The sequence below is a fragment of the Poecilia latipinna genome, unplaced genomic scaffold (genome assembly GCF_001443285.1).
Source record: "Poecilia latipinna isolate Pla-1442-1.1 unplaced genomic scaffold, P_latipinna-1.0 Scaffold1839, whole genome shotgun sequence".
Classification (NCBI taxonomy): Eukaryota; Metazoa; Chordata; class Actinopteri; order Cyprinodontiformes; family Poeciliidae; genus Poecilia; species Poecilia latipinna.
Genome location: NW_015114455.1, coordinates 2,277 through 21,078, shown reverse-complemented (window position 1 = coordinate 21,078; position 18,802 = coordinate 2,277). Strand labels below are relative to the sequence as shown.

The 18,802-nt window shown below is 40.8% G+C and overlaps 1 protein-coding gene and 1 long non-coding RNA gene across 3 annotated transcripts in view; both read left to right on the top strand.

The window, feature by feature from the left end:
- The window catches only part of LOC106934650 (sodium channel protein type 4 subunit alpha-like), a 32,566-nt gene extending 14,027 nt beyond the window's left edge, over positions 1-18,539 (top strand). For both annotated transcript variants that reach the window (XM_015014683.1, XM_015014684.1), the window contains 14 exons: positions 90-332; positions 1,531-1,594; positions 4,756-4,897; positions 5,285-5,482; positions 5,878-6,057; positions 6,145-6,516; positions 7,442-7,571; positions 7,682-7,920; positions 8,923-9,096; positions 9,207-9,563; positions 13,490-13,894; positions 16,043-16,160; positions 17,344-17,498; positions 17,590-18,539. In XM_015014683.1, the coding sequence (XP_014870169.1) occupies positions 90-332; positions 1,531-1,594; positions 4,756-4,897; positions 5,285-5,482; positions 5,878-6,057; positions 6,145-6,516; positions 7,442-7,571; positions 7,682-7,920; positions 8,923-9,096; positions 9,207-9,563; positions 13,490-13,894; positions 16,043-16,160; positions 17,344-17,498; positions 17,590-17,802 (2,990 nt within the window). In that variant the 3' untranslated portion in view covers positions 17,803-18,539. The remainder of the gene's footprint in view (positions 1-89; positions 333-1,530; positions 1,595-4,755; positions 4,898-5,284; positions 5,483-5,877; positions 6,058-6,144; positions 6,517-7,441; positions 7,572-7,681; positions 7,921-8,922; positions 9,097-9,206; positions 9,564-13,489; positions 13,895-16,042; positions 16,161-17,343; positions 17,499-17,589) is intronic.
- LOC106934655 (uncharacterized) lies at positions 10,688-13,018 on the top strand. Its single transcript, XR_001421741.1, has 3 exons — positions 10,688-10,837; positions 10,989-10,995; positions 13,005-13,018. It is a non-coding gene; the product is annotated as an uncharacterized LOC106934655 (long non-coding RNA).
- Positions 18,540-18,802: the final 263 nt, after the last annotated feature.

Here is an 18,802-nt window from a genome sequence, read left to right as displayed (position 1 = left end):
CTTCTCAGTCCTATTTTAAAAAATTTCCCACACCGTATAAAAATCAGCATTGGTCATCTCTTTTTTGCTGTGTTTCCTCCTCCGTCCAGGTCTGAAGACGATTGTGGGCGCTCTGATCCAGTCTGTGAGGAAGCTGGCCGACGTGATGATCCTGACCGTCTTCTGCCTCAGCGTGTTCGCCCTCATCGGCCTGCAGCTCTTCATGGGTCTCCTGCGACAAAAGTGCGTCCGGAACCTCGACCACTGCATCAACTCTTCGTACACCCCCAACACCACCTTCATCTGCAACAACCGGACCTGGAGTTCGCCGGACGACTTTCTCACCAACGAGGGTCAGCCTTAAACGACTGTAGCTACGTTTCTATTACAAATGTGCACAAATCTTTCAGATAATCTGCTAATGTCAAAAGAAAAAAAAAACACAATTTCACATTTGTTTTTATTAAATAAGAACTGAAATTAAAATCACAGGCGAATAAGCTTGTTCACGTGATAAGTTGTTAAAAAATCTTGGCAACGATGGATGTAAACAGTTACAAGAGACGTAGTCATATGGAACACCACTGAGGTCATAAATGTATGAACATTTCCCTTTACTTTGACGCATGTACAACAGGCAAACAATGTTAAAGTACTTGATGTTTACGCGTTAAAATGTCACTCGTAATTAGTAGATAAACAACGTTGACATCACATCAAAAACGTGTAAACTAAGCCTTTTTATGTCTCTTCCACACAACATCACGTTCTGGTAGTCTGAGTCGAGTTTCTTCTCATTGGCTGTTTCTGATCCTCGGCCAAACCACTAACATGCACTGCAGACATTGTTTACACGTTAACTATGTGTGACATGTTCACGTGTGTTTGACGCGTAAACATCAAATATTTTACACAGTGTTTGCGTGTTGTATATGTGTCAAAGTAACACACGTTTATGACACCTGTGGCGTTCCATAGTAACATATCAGCCATCAGAGGGAGGCATCGGCGTCTCCTTGGAAGCGGCCACGTACGTGGTGTTTTGGGGAAAATGCAATCGACGATTTTACAGAAAAGTTATAGATTCAACACTTTGGAAAGACACACAACTTTCTATGAACTGTGCACTGCTGTGTGAGTTCTGGTGGATCCAGCTGCACATTATCTGAACCCCCCCCTCATCCCCACTCCCGAAAACAAACCATCATCCTCCTACTACTTCCTGTTGTCTTCTTGGTGGTTTTTGCCAGTAGTAACAACAGACTGTTGATAATCCAGCTATTTTCAAGTCACATTAGTGACAGGAAAAAATTGTTTTTATTGCAGTTTTGTGAATACACCTGTTTCGATATGGCCGAAAAACCACCTCAAGAAAACTTTTTGGCGAAACTTCAAAATCGACATGTTTCCACTAAACAAATTTATTTTTTTGTAATTTCAATTTGTGCAATTCTATGGTTAATGGAAATGCAGCTATTGCCTGCTGTCTACAAGCACTTCACACATGCACACTGCTCTGCTTTCACTGAACTGTCACTCTTCCTCCCTTAGATAATTTCTACAAAGTTGAAGGGCAGAAGGATGCTTTAATATGTGGATATGGAAGCGATGCAGGGTAAGTGAATCTGCGCTTATTAATAATCTGCGGGTTGTTACGTAATGTTGAAATGTTTACCGCCGTAATGGCTTCTGATCCCCTGCATGCTGCTCTGTACAATAGGACACGGAAGCTCGGAGGCAGTTTTCATGTTGGCATGAAAACACAGCAGGGGTTGATTTCCTGTTGGCTCTAACATTACAGTCACTGTGGGGCTTAATGCACAGGGCTGTGATCTCATCAGAGGGACGGGCGCGCCATGAGAGAAGCTGCTTAATCACGTCAGCGCTGCCTTTACAAAGAAACTCTGAGTTGACAGCTGGAGAAGAGCTGTCATCACAGATTTTGTCCCCCAGAAAGCCAAATAAATATAATTAGGTTCACTGGAATTGATCACAGCACTTTAAAATGATGTTTTGTTAATGTTTAGAGAAGATCCTGTATTCAGTACTACTACTGATTAAAATCTAAAAACAGCCTTTTACGTTACATAGTGGATTTCAGTTATTTCTTACCCTGTAGTAAGTCCAAGTTAATTTAATTAATCAAAATGCAAATCAAGAATTTATTTTCCTTTTGAGCGGACGACTGTTCCCAGTCGAAGGTTTGGTCGTGTGTTCACTCGATGTTTTGCTATAAGTGAAATAATCTAGCAGGGGAACTCATCTGTTTTCAAATGTTGACTGAAAACATTTTCCTATATCTTGCTGAAAAGTTACTTCTAAGTTAGTTTTGTCTTATTTCAAGCGTACAAAGATGTTTGCACTAAAAACTGGACAAAAAATTAATTGGTGAGGTTTGGTGTTGTTGTTGCAGTCTTCATCCATTTTCCTTTCTTCTATTCTTCTCTCCCACTCCCCTCACTTTCCTCACTTTCTTTTTCGTCCCTCTGTCCATTTTGGTTGTACGCTAAAAAAGCCAAATCTGATTTGAGTAAAGTTTTATTAAGACGGTCAAGCGGAGCGTCGCAGCGAGAGCTGTGTTGCCACGGACACGGTGGAGGTAGTTAGTCGCATAATTATCCTGCATCAGAGAGCAGCCACCCTGCCGTTTTTAATCCCACTCGGACGGCAACCTCCCAAAAAACACAGGAACTTAATCTCCTTGAGGAGGAAAATCTGATCCAGTAATTTCTGCTGAAGTCAGAGTGAAAAGAGAGGAGGGAACTTGGGGTAGAAGTTATGTCATTAAGCCTTTTAAATAGTAGGTTAGTGAGCTCAAACTAGACATTCAAGCTAAACAGCTGGATGTTTTGGGGGTTTTTTACCAGTCATGGTGACTTTATACCTTTTTGTCAACTAGTTTTGTTATCTCACTTTGATTTTACCGTTGCCTTATCATCAAAAGTGATGTTGTGTGTAGTATTTTTTTTTTGTATTTCCTTGCCATTACACGGCTTCAAAATGAGATGACACAGAATCACAACATGGATGACAGATTATAGGTCAAAAGGGCTGCAAGGTAGCTTATGTGTTTGTTTGCAAATTACGTGGCAGGCTTTTAACTTATGCGGCGTTTCTGGTGGAACTTTGTGCGGCGGACTGTGGAGACAGGCAAGATACTAAGCAGGTCAGGACGGAGGACGTAAAACACAGAGGATGCTTAATCTTTTGAGTGTATTCCAACAAGTAATCCCTGAGTAGATTTCCAAATTAAAGCTCTGGATACGTTATGATGACACACACTGTCACACACATGCGCAGAAGCAGGCACCGCTGAGCGGTCAGAAACACAGGACTTGTGCTAATTCAAATTCTACTTTCAACCTGGTCACTAAAGTTTGTTGTATATTGTTTGCCTTTAGAGTTGAGGATGTTTTTCATCAGTCCTGGTATTGTGGTTAGGCCTGTTCTTAGCCTCTTGCATCTCAATGCCCACTGGGAAGTCAGGATTGTTACTGATTGAACTGACATGTTTAACTTTTGCCCTTTGCCTCGCGTGGAAACCCGGCAAATTTTCTTCTGCTATTCATTAAATTATATGAACTGTAAGATTCTGAGTTGATCTCCTGGAGTAAAAACTGAAAAGCATGTACAGCAGCCTCACCAAAGATTATTAGAGTTTATTTTGTTATTTTGAAATGCAAACTGAAAAAAAATGCCCTCATGTCTTCTTCTGAGGTTTTTATTTTGTCTCCTTTAGCAGTTCTTGCTGCAGCACCACCACAGGCAGAGGAGTGAACTGGTTTTTCAATAGTTTGGTTCGTCTGACACAATGCAGTGCCAAGCGAACATTTGACACTGTGAACCAACATTTGTTACCTGTAACATCCATTCATGCACAAGTCGTCTTCTTGTGCATGAATGGACGTTTAACCTAACGTGAGCATTACAAATGCGCACACACACACAAGAAAAACACAATTTCACAATTGCGGTGTTTCTATTAAAATCGCACGATGACGGGATACGTCATTATAAAAACCCACCGCCGCTCCATCATCCACCCACTTCTTCGTAGCGTCTTTGTCATGTCCACCAGTCGTAACATCTGATTATGACACGACTCGTGTGATTTGAAAAAAGTGTTTCCATTGCAGTGTTGCGAAATTCACTCATTTGACACCAGCCAAAATATATTCCAATTTATTGAATATGACTATTGGAATAAACAGGATCCGGTACAAGAAGACGTTTCCAGCCTCACACAGACATCGCCGCCCTTGACGTTAGTCAGAATTTCCGCTTAGCAGCCTGGTGAGACCTGCAGCTGTTCTCACAGCCGTGCTACGCCGCCCAGATGTTGGCCAGCCATTATGAAATTATTCCCCTCTCACATTGACATGGAAGTGCAGCTTGTCCTCAGCTGCAGGACTTAAATATCTGCTGTAACGCCACTGCGCTAACAATGAAGATCAGGGATGGAGGCACGGAGCCAAACATTTTTTGAAGCTGTTATTTGATATCCATCTGGCTGAGTGTAATCTCTTTAACTCGGGTTTATTTTAGAGCTTCGGCCTGAAACAGGTTTTATGTGCTGAATAGGGTGGGGGGGGGGGGAAATGGTGCTAATGGAGCTGCATCCACTTACTGTATCAAAGATGAATAAAAACATGTAGATATGAGCGGTCTTTTTAACCTGAGTGCCAACAGAACTGCATCTATCCTGCCTGCTTCTAATGTATCAATCCTGTCATTTAATAATCTGTCTTCTTCTTCTTAATTTTACATCCGTCACAGGAAGTGCCCGGATGGATTTGATTGCCTCAAAGTGGGAAGAAATCCAAACTACGACTACACCAGTTTTGATACCTTCGGTTGGGCTTTTCTGGCACTCTTCCGACTCATGACCCAAGACTATTGGGAGGAGCTCTTTCACCAGGTACAGCAGATTTTAATTCATACATAAATCATATCGAAAGTTTACTGGTTATTTTTGGGAATGGATTCGATCAAAGGATATTGGTGCTTTAGAACACCAATATCAGGAGGTAAATCAAATTGAAAATCTGAAAGTACTCGACAAAATGTTGTCCAATTTCACTGAGCTTGAATGTGTTGCCACAAACTATTCTCGCAAAACTGGTAGAGACTTATCCTAAAAGGCACAAGATGGTTCCCCAACATATTGACTCATAGGGTCCAAATGCCACAATCTTTATTTGGGAAAACAAAAAAATAAATAAAATTGTGCAGTATTTATTGTCGGTAAAAGTAGAGATTATCTCTTGTCCTCTGTGCATAACTTTACCATGTGAATTTTCCTCAGACTCTGCGCTCAGCAGGGAAAACCTACATGGTTTTCTTTGTGCTGGTGATCTTCCTCGGCTCCTTCTACCTGGTGAACCTGATCCTGGCCGTGGTGGCCATGGCCTACGAGGAGCAGAACCAGGCGACCATCGCTGAGGCCTGGCAGAAAGAGAGGGAGTTCCAGCTGGCCATGGAGCATCTCAGACGAGAGCAAAGAGTAGGTGCAAGATTCTCCTTGGGTGTGTGTGTGATACGATGTAAGGACCATTTTTCCAATACTGTACTGTGAGGACTGTCTGCTCCATATGGGGCCCAAAGCCAAAGCCCCATAAGAAGAGGTGTTGTACTTGGGTTAAGGGTAAAGTTTGGATGTTATGAGTAAGATTTGGTTAAGGTTAGGATTAGGAATAAACTAGTAATGATTAGGCATAAATGCAGCTACTAAAAGGAATAGAAGTCAATACAAAGCCTTCAGTTTGCATAGAAGTACAATCTTCAGAGTTGTACATATACAAAGATGTGTGTGTGTGTGTGTGTGTGTGTGTGTGTGTGTGTGTGCTTTCAGTTTTCAATTATAAATTACTCTGTCGCATAATTTCTGTCTGTTTGAAGTTGGCAGCCAAAAGACAAGCACAGGAGACAGACTCCATTGTGTCGCCGGAGTTATCGCCGTTCTGTCTGAAAGCAGGAAGTATTCGCCGCAGTAGAAGAAGAAGATCTCACAGGACTCTTTCAGAAGAGACAGCAGCTGAAGCTGCTGAGGAGAGGCTGGAGCCAGTGGATGAAATTGTGGTACAACAAACAAGTTTCACCCAGTTGTTGAGGTTGTACCCTACATTAGCTAATGACTTCCTCCCGTTTGTCTTTCTCTCTCTGTAGCCTCCTCTGTCCCCTCTGCCAGTCCACCCTCTGCTGGCCACGCTCTCCTCTCACCCCCTCAGCACCAGGAGAGCCAGCCAGAACAGCATCTTCAGCTCCTTCCGCCCTCGCAACAACTCGGAGGCTGACTTCGCGGACGACGAGTACAGCGTCCACGGGGACGTCTTCAGGAGTCGCGCCAGTTCAACCGTAACGCCCTGGAAGAAGAGGACGGGCAGCGTCAGAAGCCACTGCTCCCAGGTGTTGACCCCCAGCCTCAACATCAACGGACGACTCAACGTCTTGCTGGACCAGAACGGCATCGCCGCCATGGGTCTGCTCACCCCGACCTGCGTGCCGACTCACAGCATGGAGAAGTTGAAGGAAGAAACAGTAAGAACAGAACAGACAAAATACCCAGGTGTTTCGCATTAAATGGGAGAAAATAAGGCTAAAACGGTTAATCACCTTAATTACGGTGAATGAAGATTAATTGATTATTGGACTAATCATCAACTTGGCTGATTAGAAATTGATTAATTGCAAGGTTTCCCCCAGAAAACCTGCTAAGCCCGGTGGTTGGGCGCTATGGTGGTCATTCATCCAGCGACCTGTTGAATTTTTGAGTTAAAAAATGTTTAAAGTTGACAGGAAATTTGAAAATATCACTTTATAGTTATGTATTATTGAAAGATTGGAAGACTAATACCTGAAACACCAACTATAGAATCTTAAAAAATGCAAACATTTTAAAAAGACTTAAATAAATAAGCAATGCTTAGCCTGGTGGGGGGCACAAGTAAAGCCTGGTGGCCCGCCAGGCTTACAATACACTGGGGGAAACCCTGAATTGTTAGCTGGAGTACACAGACTCCACAAAAGGTTATCTTCTGAATCAACAACTTATTTGGAAGAATAACTGCAAAATATATATACATTTTATAATTAAGATAAAAACACCTGAATCTGTAAATATATTGTACCCAAAACTCTTCAAGTTTTAGCTTCACCTGGTTCAAATTCACCAAATGAATCCTATTGTATTGCATTTTAAGCAAAAAAAGTTTATTTTTTTATTTAAAAAGAAATTTTATGATTTATTTGCATCTTTTAATGTATTTTAGCATCGCATTAAAAAAGTCATAAGAGGTTAATTAAAAAAATCTGCAAAATGTGCCAGTTTTTTATCCGATTATTCAGTTGGATAATTAGGAGAAAAATCAATTATGAAATCAGTTGTTAGCTAGAGCCCTAAAAGAAAACAAGTATCGACCAAAGCAATATATTGGAGGACATTTATTTATTCCTTGTCTGCCAGAAGCCATGCAGCGGAGTGGATCCGGCCCCCAGGCCTCTGCTGCAGCCTTCGCCCAGCGTCACGGAGCGCTGCTCTGTGCGCAGGAAACGAACTCACAGCTCCTTCAGCTTCTTCAGCGACGCCATGGATGGTGGGTCCATTTCACTCCTCCAATAATATCCAGGAAACTAATTGAAAAAATTATTATTATTATTTATTTATTTTTTTTACTTTTCCACCTGATTCGGGTTTCTCTTGCAGAGCTGGAGGAATCAAGGCAGAAGTGCCCCCCTTGCTGGTACGCCTTCGCCAAGAAGTATTTGATATGGGACTGCTGCCCCTGGTGGCTGAAGTTAAAGGAGTGTGTGAAGTTCATGGTGATGGATCCTTTCCTGGACCTGGGGATCACCATATGCATTGTGCTGAACACCCTGTTCATGGCTCTGGAGCATTACCCCATGACTGATGAGTTCAACACCATGCTGTCAGTGGGCAACCTGGTAAGAGACTCTTCAGTGATAGGAGCTGGAACATTTCCTGCATTCAGCCCACTTTCCCTCAAGTGCTGTCAGGTTAGCAGATACGAGCCGGCTGAAGAGGAAAATGGTTTTCAAAACTGATATTGTATTTCAACAATTGACGAGAAGGATGGGGTTTTTTTTAGCTTCTAGGATGATGGGTCCAAGGTCCTGTTGTTGAGACATTTGCCTTGTGAGAAGCAATGTTTCATCAGGAAATGGTGGGCAGATTTAGTGTATTTGTATAGTAAAAGTTAATAACACTATTATTATCCCCTCAAGTAGGGGTGGGTGATGTCCACTGTAAAAAAAAGACTCTACTTTACAGTAAAGTAAAGTAAGTATTTTACCTAATACCTACTTAGGTAAAAGTAGGTATTTTGTGGTTGCCAGAATTTCACAGTGTTTTTTTTTTACTGTAAAATTAAGAGTTTTATCAGGATATTTTGTGGCAATATTGTGATTACGATAAAAGTGACCTTGAGAACCATTTTATTACTTGTATTACACAACACCCAGAAACACAAGCCAAAGGATAATCAATGAGGGACTAACATCCATCATTTGTTAAAACGACTCAAGCATTGTTAACGTCACAGTTGGCTATTTTATAAACTTTAAAACGTCTTTATTTTTGGATGGAGCACACACAAGCCAATGTTTGTTTACACAGGAAATGGAGGTCTGGGTTATTGATCCTCATAACTTTAGAAATTTAGAACTGTTCCTTTCCTGTTTATTTTGTTCAGGGCAGTAACTTAACCCTTTTTTTTCATTGTATGCAATTCTTGGGTTGCAACGTTTTAAAATTGCACGATTGATTGGGCCTTAAAGCCTAAAAAGTAGACATTTTGCAGTAATTGATGAGGAAACTGTTGTATTTTTAGAGGTAGATACGAATTAAAGGGTTTCTAATCCAACAATGTCCTCTGTGTATTTTAAAGAACTATAATGCTGATATAATATAGAGCAAATTCTTTCCAGGTTTTCACAGGGATCTTTACAGCTGAGATGGTGTTGAAGCTCGTTGCCCTGGACCCATATTACTACTTCCAGCAGGGCTGGAACATCTTCGACGGCGTCATCGTCTGCCTCAGTCTGATGGAGCTGGGCCTTTCCACAGTGGAGGGACTGTCTGTCCTGCGCTCTTTCAGACTGGTACAAGAAACCTTCCGCTCTCGGATTGTGTTGCATTGTTCCGCTTTGCATTGTTCAGATAGATAATAACAAACAAACAAACACATGTTTATCTGTTCTTTATCCATCAGCTAAGAGTGTTTAAGCTGGCAAAGTCCTGGCCTACTCTCAACACTCTCATCAAGATCATTGGGAACTCTGTGGGCGCCCTGGGGAACCTGACGCTGGTGCTGGCCATCATTGTTTTCATCTTCGCCGTGGTGGGCATGCAGCTGTTTGGCAAGAACTACCAGGACTGCGTGTGTAAGATCGCCTTTGACTGCCAGCTGCCCCGCTGGCACATGAAGGACTTCTTCCACTCCTTCCTGATCGTGTTCCGGGTGTTGTGCGGCGAGTGGATCGAGACCATGTGGGACTGCATGGAAGTGGCCGGCCAGCCTCTCTGCATCCTGGTGTTCATGTTGGTCATGGTCATAGGGAACCTGGTGGTAAGTCACAAACAATTACTTTGTTCACTTTGACCTATAGTCTCACACCTGTTGAGAGTAAATAATTCTGTTTTAGCTAGTTGCAAAGCTAAAACTAAAGGAAATGACATGTTAGGAAATGTCCTCAAAGCTAAAGTTAACGCATCTGACACACTAGCTTAGATAGAGGCTAACAAAAAGAATGACAAAGTTTTGTTTAATGCCATTTTGTCCTGCTAGCCCCTAAAGGTAGCATGAGAAATGGACCAGCTGTATTTTGGTAATGAAATTCAACTCACTGACTCTTCTTCAACCTCATACATCAAGAACTCAGCACGGAGAAAGGATAATTCTCCTTGAAACAGTGTTTCAAGGGTCCTACTCCCAAGAAAGTCCATTTTTCATACTGAACCATTTTGTTCACCTACGTCATGTCTGACATTATCAGTTTAGGGCAACGAAGCCAAGAGACGCACCTTTTTTTTTTCATTAAATCCTTATTTCACCATAAAACTACACTGTACTCTTCAATTTAGGTGCAAAACACCTCAGTCAATTTAGTTACATTCAATTACACAAATAAAAATGTCTATTTATTTATTCTCAACTCACAATTTCCTGGTTTTAATCCTGACGTCTCAGACGTGTCGATAGTAATCCATGGCAGACATTTTTAGAGTTTGTTCTCAAGCGAAAGATGACTTTCATCCATAGATTATGAATTTCAGGTGATACTAGAGCGCTTTGATGGAAGCATGGTACTTTCATGTACAGTGGACCTGGGCGGGTTAGGAGCCACAATTAGATCAAATCTGTAAATACTTGAGATTACCTCTAGAAACACTTATGTCTGATTGTTTTAATAGTTTAAACATCAAATATAACTTAAATCTGCAGCGGGTACGTTTTATAAAAAATACTGATTTTTGTGTTTGTTGAATTTGTCACCATATTGTGACAGTTTGGTGTCAGACAGACAATATGTGAAAAAATCGATCTCTTCCACCTTCTCCCAGTGCTAACTAGAAATGTTTTTATTTAATAATAATAATAATAATAATTATAATTATAATAATTATAATAATAATAATAAATTTAATTTATAATGCACTTTTCATTAATAAAAATCTCAAAGGGCTTCATGGTTCATCTAAAAACATAAAATCAACAATCAAAAACAATAAAAAAAAAGACTGTCAAATAAAAGTGGAGAAGGCTTGTCTAAAGAGGAAAGTTTTCAAACCAGTTTTAAAATCGGACAATGATTGCGGGGCTCTCAAATAGTCCGGGAGAGAGTTCCAAAGACGAGGAGCAGCCACAGCAAATGCTCGATCACCCATAGTCCTTAGTCTTGATCGAGGAAGGTGGAGAAGATTGCTGGATTGGGATCGTAGGGGTCTAGAAGTTGAATGTGAAGTAAGGAGGTCCTTCAGGTAATCCGGTGAGGTTCCATGTAGACAGTGATGGGTGATAAGTGCAATTTTATACTGAATCCTATAAGTTACAGGAAGCCAGTGAAGCTCGTAAAGAGTTGGTGTGATGTGATCAAATTTACGAGCTCTCACTAGCATCCTACATTTTACATTTTAATACCAATGTTATTTTTTTATACCCTGCAATAAGTGACCTTACAACTAAACCTGTCTTTTGAGAGTTGACTAAGTTTTAGATGTTTCCATTTCCATTTTTATTATTTATCTTTGGTTATGAATTCCAAATCTTTGAGGTTGGAAAGCCTCTGCGTCATCACCCTAATCTTCAACTCCTTCCACTGATTCTCTATCAGATTCAAGTCAGGACTCTTTCTGGGCCTCCACAAAATACTAATATTACTTCCAATCAGAAGAAATATGTTGGCAACATTAAAATATTGCTTCAAATCTGCCAGGGGGGTGAATAATTGTGGGATAAACTGTAAATATTTTGGGTAGGGAATGGAAAACTCTTGGATTATGTGTCTTTTTTTTCTCTCTTATTAAAAATGATCAGGGTTTATCTTAGTCAGTCACATTAAACTCTTAATACCTCACACATAAGAGGCAGACTTGTATTTAAGACGCGCTACTGCTTCTTCTAGCTGGTGGAAAAGCAAGAGAGCGGCCGGTCGGCATGTAGCGGTTTCTGTTGCATTGTTTTACGTGCAGATCTCATTAGTGCCTGTCGGCTGCCATGCTAGGTCAAAAATCCACTTAAAACTGTTCTCTTATTGGATTTCACTGCACAGAAACCTTCTGTAGATGATAATCGTGAGGAAGCAGACTATCTAAAGGTTAATCCAGGGTGCTTTGGGGGGGCGAGAAGAGGCTGTTTATCACAAATCATCCCATAACTGTGTGGCTCAGCAGCTAAAGATGATCCTTACCAACTGTGCGTGTCACACACACGCACACACACTTCCTGTTCTTGTGTGTGTGCGTGTGTGTGTGTGTGTGTGTGTGCGTGCGCATACAGCCCACACACACCAAGCCAGCTGACAGATTACTTTTATGTCGTGTCCTTTGTGCCTTGACTTAAAAGGGGGATGAAACAGCTGATTCCATATGTGATCATATATTGTTGAATAACCTCCTGAGCTACCAAGCAGGATTTAGCGATGTTGACAAATACGTGAGACACGTCCGGTATTATTTTTACTCACTCCTTTATGTGCAAAGCCTGTTTCACGTTGTGCTTTTACAGCACAATTGCACAGTGAAGATATGAATATGATTTAATCTCAATAACTCCATTCTTGCTCTACTTATCAGCTTCTGACAAGTTTTCATTCCCCATTCAATCGTTCAATGAACCACAGCCAGTTTCCCTGTCTCTGCTCAAGAAAAGCCTCCCCTCAGTATGATGCTGCCACTGCCATGTGCTACTGCCTGAACCATAAATTCTCCCGGGAGTTATTGTGATAAACGACAACATTTGTTGTTTTGAGAGAGCTTTTCAAGCAAAGTATTGATAATGTAATGGCAAGTCTCCAAAACCAATAAACTCTGATTTTATAAGGAACACTTGTCACTGGAACTGGAAGATATTTCAAATATCCAAAATAAAACCCAACAACTATTAAAAAAAGGAAATTAAACCGTGAATAACGTGGATTATAAACAGAATTGTCCTTCAAAAAATACTAAGCATCAGAATGGAAATTATCGAGCTCATTTTAATTTATCAAGTTAAGTTTATTTCTGTAGCGCATTTCAGCAGCAAGGCAGATCAAAGCGCTTTACACCATAAAAACATCATGCAGACATCACAAGGTTTCCTTCAGAAAAATCACTAAGCCCGGTGGTTGGGCGCTAATCCAGCAGTCTGTCGTGTTTTTGAGTTAAAAATGTTTTAAAGTTGACAGGAAATTTGAAAATATCACTTGATAATTATGTGTTATTAAAATATTGGAAGATTAACAGCTGAAAACCAACTAGAAAGTCTTCAGAAAAAAACGTTTTAAAAAGACTTACAAAACATAAAAAGAAATGCTAAGTCTGGCACAAGTAAAGCCTGGTGGCCCGCCAGGCTGATGATACACTGGGATAAAACCTGCATCAACTATAAAACAAGCAATAAACATTACATTCTGTCAGATACCATAATTAAAATCAAATATGTTGATCAATATTTCAGTTTCTACTAATCAAAGGCCGTTCTAAACAAGCGGCTTTTAGCCTTGATTTGAGGACCTCTGTTTTTCTGCTTACTGTGCGATTAATTGATTAATTGCACAATTTATTGCAACAGGCTTACATATGTCATGTTCTGTTCAGAGTGATGTTGTAAGTAGCTTCGTGTTTCACATAAAATCCCACAAGATATCTCTAAGTTTGCGGATTTAAAGTGATCAAATTTGGAAAGCTTCAGGATGCACCGATGCTTTTTGAACGGGGTTTTAATTGAAAATCTGTATTCTTAACAGAATTTGTCTAACCCTTGTATAAAATAACATGTTTTTCCATCCCCAGGTGCTGAATCTGTTTCTTGCCCTGCTGCTCAGCTCCTTCAGCTCCGACAACCTCTCCGCTCCTGAAGAAGACGGGGACCTGAACAACATCCAAGTCGCCATCGGCCGCATCCACGCCGGCATGTCGTGGCTCTGCGGGAGCGTCGTTGACCTCTTCAGCCACGGCTTCAGGAGTCAAAAGCAGAAGGCCAAAGAGGCCGGTCAGGCTGAGCAGATGGTCGGAAATCACATAGAGAGCAACGGGGGGATAATCGGAAGCTACGGAGAAAAGTACATCCTGCCTGAAGAGGATAGTTACATGACCAACCCCAACCTTACCGTCGTGGTTCCCATCGCTCCTGGAGAGTCCGATGTGGAGTTTCTGGAGGAGGAAAATTCAGAGTCGTCAGAGGATGAGGACAAGCCGGTAAATTCAGATTCTCTGGCATTTTATATTTTGTTCTAAAAATAATTTTTCAAGAAAATAGGACTTAAAAAACTCTGATTCCCTTTGCTAATTGGCTTGAATTCTATAGAACAGTATCTATTGTTTGTGTTTGATTTTGTTTGTGTTTTGCGTTGCATTATTCTGCACAACAAGGCTCCTGCAATGTTACGACAATGTTGCTTCTGACTCGCTTACAAACTGCTAAACAAACTACAACATAACCTGTAACCTGCTGCGAATCCTCTCCGCTTTCATCTTAACTCTGAGCACCCGAAGAAAATTTCACTCAAGCGTTTTGTCACCTCACACAATTGTTAGTCTTCACGCTTTAAAGCTAAAACTTAGTTGAAGCTTCTCCTAATTCATTTTCTTGCATTCACTTCTGCCAGAAATTATACTGACTGTGACTGAACTGAAATAAGTCCAGATATCCTTTGGTGTATTTTCCCAATTTTCCCACATTTTGCTTCTTTTATCTGAATCAATAGTTTGCTGAGGGGTTACAAAGGATCAGAAGGGTCTCGTTGTACAAAATTGTTCTGGTGAGATCCTGGAAAGCTGCTTTAGTTTAAGAATGGGCACATTTAAGAATTGTTTGTTTTTAGCAATTTTTTTCTAAAGGTGTGGAACAATTTTTCTGGAATTTTAACAGGGCTGTGTACCACTCGGTGTAAAGCAAAGTTGGTGAACTCACACGCAAAGATGTGTACAATCATCCTCTTTTAGCTTTTTATGTTTTGTCAAAAACTTTGTGCTTTATCACAATTTTATGCAATAAATAAATTTAAAGTAGAACCAATAGCCCTCAGCTGTCACTCAATTAGCTCTTTGAAGATCTTTAAATTTTCTTAAAAAATATTTGAACAAACAGAATCATGTAGATCAAGAAACACACCAGGGATTTAAAAAAACAACCTTGAGGCTGAATACAAATGCATAACAAATTTAATTTTTTTTTGTAAAAATATGTTTGCACGGAACTGTAACTACTTTGAGTACAACTATGACTATTAATTAGTAGTGCAATTATTTGTTTTCCAGTTGAATTGAACAGGAGATAAATGACATTAAAGGGGAAATGTTTGTTTTTTTATGATTCATCATTACCAAATTTTTTTTACATCACAAAAATCTAACATTGGAAGAAAGGTTTGTAGATTGTTTTGTCGCTACATGGGCAATGTGTGGTTTTCTGCACTGTGAGCCAGCTAGCTTTAGCAGTTAGCTTAGCTGCACAAATAAAAAAAAAAGCTGCATCTTTGTGGAATGGACTCGCAGGCCACAGTTTAGTTATTAAGAAAACTGTAATTCCCACAGTAATTATATGTTTTTGTTTATTCCTTTAAAAAAAACATCTAACAAGTTAAGCCCTGCATCCTCATTCCGCCATCGCTTTCCAGCTAGCTTAAAAGTGTGTTGGAAAGCGGTATCCGGAGCGTGAGGCGTGTGTTGAGGTGGAGGTTATCTGTCTGTCTGCCTGCCTCTCTCTCTGTCTGTCTGTCTGGCGGGCGGACAGGAGTGGGCCAGATGTGAAGCCGGGCTTTGTAGAACAGATTAAGCTCCCACAGCTGAGGAGAGCCAGACGAGGCCAGGCTGAGCCGAACAGCCTGCTGTCTACGCTCCACATCACACCGCCCTCCTTCAAACCTCCATCGGCTTAGCAGAGCATCAGCAGCTGCTCACAGTTCAAAACAAGGAGTTCTGCCTGTGTAGAGCGTCAAACGCACGCACCGTTGACAGGAATACGGCTGGTAATTGGTTAGTTGTAAAAAAAAACAAAAAACAAACACGTCTTACACGTTAGTAATTCAGTTTTGGAGATATTGTTGTTGCTTGTCTTGATGTTGTCACACCACTGTTGTTTCTGCGCTGTTAGAAAACCAAAAAAATTGTCATGCTGGTAATCTGGTCCCTAGGTCCTGTGATTATTCCTGGATTAAACTTCTTCGTACCCTTTTTATTGGATTGAGTCTGCACCTCCTTCCTGAAAAAATCATTGGAAATATGTTGCCCTTACTAAACAGGAAAATCTCATCAAAATTGACTCTGAACAGCATCCCGGTACTGTGGTTTCCGCACCGTTTTGCGTAGAACGGTGCGGTAACTTTGGCTAACCTTCTTCTCCAGGAGAAGATCAGCCTTTCGGAGGGCAGCACCGTGGACATGAGGAAGCCTGGAGAGGAGGAAGACGACCTATCGGAACTGGACGATGACAGTATGGAGCCGGAGGATTGCTTCCCATACTGTGAGTAAACTTCATACAACTTTCCGAAGAACTGTCATATTTAGAAATAACATTATGGTGTTCACCTGGAGAACGGCCTGCCCTGGAGATGCAACAGTAAAGCTGTCTAAGATAAGGGACGGAGCAGACGGTGCTCTTTAGGAAGCTTAGGTTCTCCACTGTTTGCAGCTAGCTGCTGTATATCTTCTGTAAGTCCATAGTGGACATCTCTTCTGCCATTACCTGTTGGGGTAGCAGCATCAAAAAATGGGACTTAAAAAAGCTAAACAACTTGATGAAGAATGCTATTTCTGTGATACAGACAATGCAGCAAGTAAGCATACACAATCTGCATGATGTCTGCCTGTCCTTAGAAAGTCTTAAATTTATGCATCTAAAATTAAAGCCTTAAAAAGTCTTAAATTCATAAAAATGTAAGTTGGACATAAATGCGTGGATCACAGGTCTTAAATTTTGTCTTGGCAGGACTTTTTATGTAGTTTTCTGTCACACAAAAGTTTGAATCACTCAAGGACATCTTCACTTTGTTTTGTGACTCGAGGCAGTTGAGGCTACCGCCATCAAGCTACTAATATACTGTTGTAAACCAGCTAGCAAAAAAGCTAGATACCCTGCTTTTTTGCGACTATTATAGGTAAGTGCAAATTTATTGCCAGTTTGTTTTCGCCACTGGCTCACTTCCCTCACTTCTAGCCTGCAGTCTGATCCAAAAAATACATTTAAGCTTGACCCTATGGCTGTAGAGAGAAACATGCACAAAGACGCACAGAGCCACAAACAAACTTCAGAAATGTCATAATTTATGCTATGCTGTAATACTGCAGGAGCCCCAAACCATACCTTATATTTCTATATTTTTTTGGTCTTAAAGATTAATTCAAGGTGGCATTTAAAAGGTCTTAAGTATGATGTCCTGAAACCTGCCGGTACCCTGACCTATTCAGACAGACGTTATGTTTGACACTCTTGGCCTAAGCCGTGTTTGTGCAGGTTCAGCAAAAGATCAACCACAAGTTGTAATTGGAAACTATCAGTCTGAACAAAACCCGAGGGGGAACTAAACGATGACGGTAGCCTCTTGCTACATGAACGTTTGAATATGTTTGAAATCACTGCATCAGTCAAATGAAAATTTTTGTTCAAAGCCACTTTTGTCTAACCTCCGTCTTCGATGTTGCGTCAGTGTGTCTGAGGCACTGTTCGTGCTGCGACATCGACACCAGCCGTGGCCTGGGCCAAGCCTGGTGGAGGCTGAGGAAGACCTGCTACCAGATCGTAGAACACAGCTGGTTTGAGACCTTCATCATCTTCATGATCCTGCTCAGCAGCGGGGCTCTGGTAAAGTCTGTCCTGATCGGCGGTTAGCACCAGCTGGAAATGTTTTCATGCTCCAGCGATCTGATTGGCCGGTTGTCTTCTTTTCCGGCAGGCGTTTGAAGACATCTACATCGAGAGGAGGAAAGTCATTAAAGTGATGTTGGAGTACGCCGACAAAGTCTTTTCCTACATCTTCGTCCTGGAAATGTTCCTCAAGTGGATAGCATATGGCTTCAAGAAATATTTCACCAACTACTGGTGCTGGCTGGACTTCCTCATTGTGGACGTGAGTGAATGTCTGGCTATCGTTAGTGTGATTATTTAATCTTTTTATGAAAGGTTCCTGTTTTGTTTTTTTAAACACTTTGGTATTACAGGTTGAGTCATGATTCATTACAATATAGCTGCATTTTCTGTCGGGTTGGTGCTTCATTTCAGTGCGTTGCATAAGTATTCATAACTCTTTTTGTCACATTACAATCACAAACATAAATTTATTTCTATGAGATTTCATGTGATGGTACGAAACAAGTCCATGATTTTCACGTTTTTTTTTTTTTTTTACATATGAAAATCAGAAAAGTGTTGCAGACATGTATATTTTCCTTACCTTACCTTTATACTCCGAAAAAATCTCATTGCAGCCAAATGCTTTCAGTTTTCACATCCTGCGTCAATAGCTTGTAGAACAACCTTTCACTGCAGTTGCATCTGCAGATTCTTTTGGGGAAAATTTTTCTTCCAACTTTGCAGATCTATAAACTGAAATTTTGGTTGAATTAAGGTTAACAAAGTATCTCCAGTTTAGTCACTGTGGAGTCAGTTTTCTTTCTAAATATTCCCATCTGGATTCAGATCAGATCGGCTCTTATTTTGCCACTTTTCCAATAACAGTTAAATTTGTAGTTATGTCTGAGTCATGCATCTCTGTAGCTCCTCCAGAGGTAAAATTGGCCTCTTGGCTGCTTAGAAACTTGAGATATTATTTTGTAACCAAACTTTTTCATAACTTAACAGTTTGCTGTGTTCCTTGGTCTAAATAATATTGTTTGTTTATTGTTTTATGCATGTGGAAATTTACTTTGTGTAAATTAGTTTATGTCTGACAGGCAGCTGGTTCACAGGGTGTCTGCAAATGCACCACTGCACACTTCTTTTTAATTTGAAAACTTTTCATTGACTTACTTCCTTATTTGTGTCGATATACCATCCATCCATCCATCCATCCATCCATCCATCCATCCATCCATCCATCCATCCATCCATCCATCCATCCATCCATCCATCCATCAGCTTCTGCTTAACACACAGAAGCTTGTGGTTGT